General features: G+C 37.0%; 1 protein-coding gene across 1 annotated transcript; it reads right to left on the reverse strand.

Moving 5' to 3' along the window:
- Positions 1-112: 112 nt before the first annotated feature.
- LOC149075046 (uncharacterized) lies at positions 113-1,321 on the reverse strand. The gene has a single exon (XM_089245998.1). It carries the CDS (start codon positions 1,319-1,321, stop codon positions 113-115), a length of 1,209 nt encoding a protein of 402 aa, XP_089102124.1.
- Positions 1,322-6,202: the final 4,881 nt, after the last annotated feature.

The following is a 6,202-nucleotide window of genomic DNA, read 5'->3' on the forward strand; positions in this document are numbered from 1 at the left end:
TCGATCTCGTCTTCTTTTCGGTTTTCCCAAAAAAGCAAGTCAGACTCATTACAATCCGAGAATTTGCTGAACTTGCTGTCGGTTCTTGAAACAAGATATGTTGTCCGAGTCTTTATCGAGTCAGACAAACAAATTGCCTGAGTTTCCGACAAACCCGCACGAACTTCTTCAAAACTGGCAGTTGCACCGTAGAAGGACCAAGCGACAATTGCTCCAACACTGGATCGTGATTATTCTGTAAGAAAATTTCTAGGATACCAGAGAGGTCATCCTCACTCCTTGCCCTGATCGAAATCTGTCTCAGAGTACGTTTCCATTTTATGATCGCGTTTTCCAGTGAACCTCTTTCGTATGGGACGAAGAGGACTTCCAGTTTTTCAGATGGGATGCTGTATATATCTTCGATTCCTTCATCGATATCCAGGTGCTCTAGCTCAGTGGAATTCTGTAGTACCCGGCTGATACGCAGGCCATTGTATGAGCAAGCGCGTACGGTAAATTTCCTCATTTCACTAAACCCCGTCAGATTCTCGTCGTCCTGAAAATCGAACTTACAGTTGTCAAGTTCCAGAACTTGAAGTTTGGGGCATCCACTTTGAAGTTTGTCGATGGGACATCGAAATTTACCCTGATTATTATGAAATTGCGAATCGTCGCCGTAACGCACTTGATAGAAATGGAATTCTTCGAGGGATGGGCAGGAATCGGCCACTTTCGAAATCAGGTCATTGTTACCAGTGAAGTGACATTTGTTCAAGCTTAAATGCTTCAGTTTCTGCCCCCAGTTTTTGAATACCGGATCCAATGTGCTCGGATGCAATGTCATGAGACTTTTAGGAGGATAGTCAAATTCACAGTCGGGATTAGAATCGGTGACACGATCCATAATCAATCGATTGATATCTGGCCACAATTTTGTCAGGAGCTCCATCTCAGGGCGCGTTATCATGTTCTTCGTAATGTCGAGTTCCTCCAGGTTGTGGAAATGCGGAGCCAGTCTAACGAAATCTTCGGGCTTCAGTTTGGGATTAACTTCGAAAATTTTGCTCATATCCTCCTCATGCAGTAAAGCTGTACATAAATCCAGTGACCGAGTAGCGGAAAGAAGTCCTTTTTCTCCTAACCTGAGCAAATGGTCGAAGTTCCAGAGCAGCTTTCGGAAGTGGATTTCTTTCCACAACGAAGGAGTTGCAGAGATGTCTCTCCATCTTGTGCAAACCGAGGAGAGGTTCTTGAAGAATTCCCACATACCTTCGGTTCGGATGTATTCGGAAAAGATTTCCAGCATCAGCTCTGGAGGTAAATCGTTGATCGATTTCATGTTTTGACTGCAAAATCTTCGACCAGCTCCTCCGAGAAGTCCAAACAGGACTTTGCAATTTAATGTGAGCCGTTTTGTTATCAAGAGTCGGTCTGAATATCGAAAAGTTTGAGAAAATATCTATCATCGCGAAACAATGCAGTTTTTTTTTTACAACAATGTGAAATCTGTACATCACTTTAACATTTTACATAAACTACTGGCATCATTACCGTTGGAAATTATTGTTATTGTCAGAATAACGGAGGTCCGTACCACCTGCTCGTGCAGCCCTTACTTGATATTAACAAATATAATATAAACATTTTTATAGTTGAATCTCATCTGCATTGCACTGCTATGAAGCTGTTTGGATCACATGCGACATTTTCCTCCTTCAGCGAAATGTTTGAACAACACCACACTAGAGATGCAATCTATGCAGTTGCACCAGTTGTTTTTATTAATTAAATTATTTGGTATAACCAAATTATGATTCATATCCTTGCATGCTAGGCCAGGAGAAATTATTAAAGATTGATCGTTATGACATCGCGAATTTGAACCCTTCGCGTACAGGCTTTTGCATCGCATTCGGATAATCTTTATTCAACTAATCAGCGATAAATCTGGTAAACATGACACAACCTAACAGCACGTTAGGAAAAAGAAAGAAGAACGGGAAAAAATAGGAGTAAAAATAAAGTGAGAAAGAGAAATAAATAGAAAATTAAGAGAAGGAAACACGCAGAGTATAATAGATAAGTTAGATAACAAAGTATACAGAAGATTTCTCTTTTTTACCGTCACTCCTACGTGTCCTCATTCATTCTCACATAAATTATACGAGGTGGGGGGGGGGGGGAAATACTAGCAGAAGTTGAGACACAAAACAGGGTAAAAAAACAACTTTGTTTCGTAAAGTTACAATAAAGCTTCGCGATGGTGAGGAGAGAGAGATAAAAAAACAGAACTGGATTGAATTTATTCTACTGCCGTCTAGACGAAATATTTCGTTTGTGACCGTAAAGCGGTTAAGATGATTTTCGTACATTTTCGTCATTTTGAGGAACACCTAGAATTCAGTTTATGATAAAAACCCAGGGAACAAGATAACTTATTTTGACTACTTTTCTTCGGCATCATCGTCACCAACTCGAAAATCTTCGACGACATAATACGTAAGTGTTGTATACCAAAAATAAATAAACAGAATAAATAACGGAGAAAAATCAATCAAAAACCTCCGAAAAAAATGAATATGAAAGAGAAAAAAACCAGTTTCTTTTTCCTCACGAACTAGATACGAACCCTGTTGTCACTATTGGTTCCAATTACATGCTAAAAATCGCAACATATTCACTGATCGCCTTAAGAAATGGCGCCAATTGGCAGTAGCAACCTCACAGACCCGAGCATGCACACTCTGACGAATGATTTGCTCTCGAAGGGCCCATCTATTTTGCCGGGTTCAGACCCTCTGCACCGTGCACAAACCGATATACCAAAATCACCTCAGCCAGACCTAAAAAACCAGTTTTTGAGCGGCTGCGGGTGTGTAGAACCAGTTTTAGGACAGCATTATACCATATAAGAATTTTATAAAATTTTACCAATGCAGCCAATGTGTTTATCGGCTACATTCGAACGTATGCAACCGTTAAGCATATTGTTTACATTTTTTCAAGTTTTACGAAATAATTTCCATAACTTTAGTGTAATATCAACCTTGGGCCGGAATATAACATGACAAATGCAACCGATAAGCTTACTGGTTACATTTATGATGTTTTATAAACTGTTTTTTATAAAACTTTTATAGTGTATTATAATTTTTATAAAACTTGAAAAACGCAACCAATAAACGTACTGGTTACATTCGAGCTAATGTAACCAATGGGCTTATTGGTTGTTTTTTTTTTAAAGTTTTGTAAAGTATCTATTATCAAACTTTTATATAGTATTTCTTTTATATTTCTAACGAGTATAGTCCATAAACTTTCACAGTGAAATCTCGGCCTTGTAGTGAAGGCGAAGTTAGCAGAGCGATGCCCTGAAATAAGGCGCCTGTAATATTCCGAGCACACTCATCGTCCTTCATCTTGTAATTACAAGGCAAGGGTCCAATAGCGACGTATTCAAAAAGTTTTAAAAACATTACCACTGATTTTTTTTTCTACTCATTTAAATGTGCACAAAAATATAGAAAAATCCGGTGGAATTCTTATGGGCCACTCAAAAAAAGAAAATGTAAATATCATTATTTTGAACGCCAATAGACGCCAATTTAAAAACAACGCAAATGTCATTCAAACAACACATGATCAAGTGCAGCACAGACAAGGAAAGAGGGAAAAAATAGAGAAGTAACTAATTTTTCTCTCTAGAACAGAGATGCTGGAGAGAAAAAAAGGAAAAAGAAAGTGAATATTAGTTCTTTTAAGACATCGCAAAAAGCGCGAAAGGTGATGAGTAGCCAACTGTTATCATTTTCTATCTGGGTTGGGGGGGGGGATGAATGCCCTTTCCTTTGTTAGAGGGGTAAAACCAATTTTATATTCGAAATGCCGTTTCATCGTTAAAAAAAGGCGACATAGCGGAGCAGCTACTGGCTGTGTAGAGATAATATTGACGTCACACTTCACAAAAATACGGTGGCTGGGGTCTTCCAGGAGATCTATCCGAAAAGAAAAAGATTTTCTTTGAAGTCGCTGAAGTGCTGAGACAGCTCATATGTTTGCTTCATCTGCAAACGGAACTACAGAAGCGTCAAATCAAATTTCAAAATCGATAAAGTATAACCAACGCCATCTATAACAGAATGCTTCCACATAGCAGGCTGACGCATGAACCATCTTCACCCTTTTTTTTGTAGTGCAATATATCCAATGCCTATAGGGTGTGATGCCCTGTTTCAGTGACGTCAGAGCTTCGCTCGGAGACCTTCTGCTGTAGATGGTATTGGTGTAATTCTCGTTGAATAAATTAACACAAAATTTTTCATATCCTGAAAATCCAAATTTTTCCCCGTGTTATGATATAATACAACATTAACGCACTTTTAAGTATGAAAAATCACACCGCTGTAGCAAATCATATTCTGAACCTTCACTGATATCATAACGCCATTTCGAGGTGATTTCAATTGAGAAATATACGTATATTTATCGTAATTGATAAATTTAACATCGCATTAAATGTGGATTTCTATCAAAAATAACTCGAAACGATTTCAAAATGCAATTTCTGCAGGAACCGTGCTATAAAATACCGTTGCCGAAAGTAATGATTCTTTTAATAGTTACTTCGACAATTTGATTGCAGTTAAAAATCTTTATTACCAAGAGATCATTAAAAATATGAAGCCATCGTTGTTTGGAGAGAAAAATTTAATGTCGACATCGACCATTTTGATGTGCAAATTGAGAAAAAAATTGTTACGATATCACCCATAAATTAATGTAATTGATGATTAAATTTCTTATTGGGCAATCAGCCAGTTTGTTGCAGTAACTTTTTTTTTTTTTCTGAATTCACGCGAAGGCTTATTCGAGATGGGATCATACAGTTCAGAACCGACTATCGACAGAGAAGCACAGTCTCCAGTCCACGAAAGTTTTTCTAATAGAAAAGTATCACACACACAAATACCTACGCTTACCATATTTCTTTCTTAAAAATACGGGATATCGAAAAAGCTATCGTCAAAAAGTGGTAAAGTTAGCAGAATAAAAAAATTTCAAAGGCAAGTAAAGTTGGTAATTACAACCAGAAAAACTGTCAAACGCGTGTAAAGTTACCGTTTACAGCTGAACGATTCGTCAAAGACAAGTAAATTTGTCAATTATAGCCGAAAACTTTGTCAAAGACAAGTAAATTTGTCAATTATAGCCGAAAACTTTGTCAAAGGCAAGTAAATTTGTCAATTACAGCCGAAAACTTTGTCAAAGGCAAGAAGTAAATTTGTTAATTACAACCAAAAAAATGTAATTTAAATTTATATTGTGATGCACTGCCAAAAAAATTGTAATTTACAATTACATTGTGATGCACTGCCAAAAAAAATTCAATGGCAGTCAAAAAATTTGTGAAAGGCAAATAAAGTTGTACATACCAGCCGAAAAATATTTTAAAATTCAATTCAAGTAAAAATCGCAGCGAAGAAATAAAATAAAATAAGGCAAGTAAAGTTGCCAACTATCGCTAAAACTGCTGAAGGTAGAGGGCTACAGGAAGTCGCAATGGTTAAAAATGTAATTCAACAACAAGAAAATGTGTGTATGTTTGACAAATATTTGAGATCAAAATAATTATCTGACTTAATTATGAAAGTCATAATTATCAGAAGAAAAAATGTATCATGAAAATACTCTTATTTCTTGATTTCGTTGAAAATAAGGGGAAAAAATAGGGCATCTTTCTCTCTCTCTCTCTCTCATAAAAAAGTTGGCACTGCAAAAATTACGGAACTGCCACTAAATTACAGTGTCATATGCTCACTGTATGCACAATACGTACTGTATAAGTTTCTGGCCCGCGAACTGAAAAGATTGTGCATTAGGGTGGAACGAAAAAAAATTTTCGAAATTGCCATCGTAATAGAATTTAAAATGTGCCTTTATGTGAAGAAATACCATTCCTAATTTTTTCACCAAAATTCAAACTTCTTGAGGTTCTTCATCGTCCCTAAAGTTTTACGCACGTGTGAAATTCTGTAACATGACACCGCAGAGGAGGCATTCCTATTCCCCTGAACACGTGATTCATTCAGTGACTTCGATGGTTTTCCATTGTTTTCAGTATTCATTTGCAATCTTACCCCTTAACTGAGAGGGTGTTTAGCAGTCAAAATGATGACCAGAAGCTTCTATTGTTGTGACATTTTAGGAAATCCTAAAGAGT

Source organism: Pholcus phalangioides, unplaced genomic scaffold (genome assembly GCF_987345545.1).
Source record: "Pholcus phalangioides strain wild (caught in Gottingen) unplaced genomic scaffold, Ppha-v1.0 ptg000016l_1, whole genome shotgun sequence".
NCBI lineage: Eukaryota > Metazoa > Arthropoda > Arachnida > Araneae > Pholcidae > Pholcus > Pholcus phalangioides.

Bases quoted from the DNA above. Each gene is read 5' to 3' on its own strand.
- LOC149075046 (XM_089245998.1), bottom strand. From the start codon at position 1,321: ATGAAATCGATCAACGATTTACCTCCAGAGCTGATGCTGGAAATCTTT.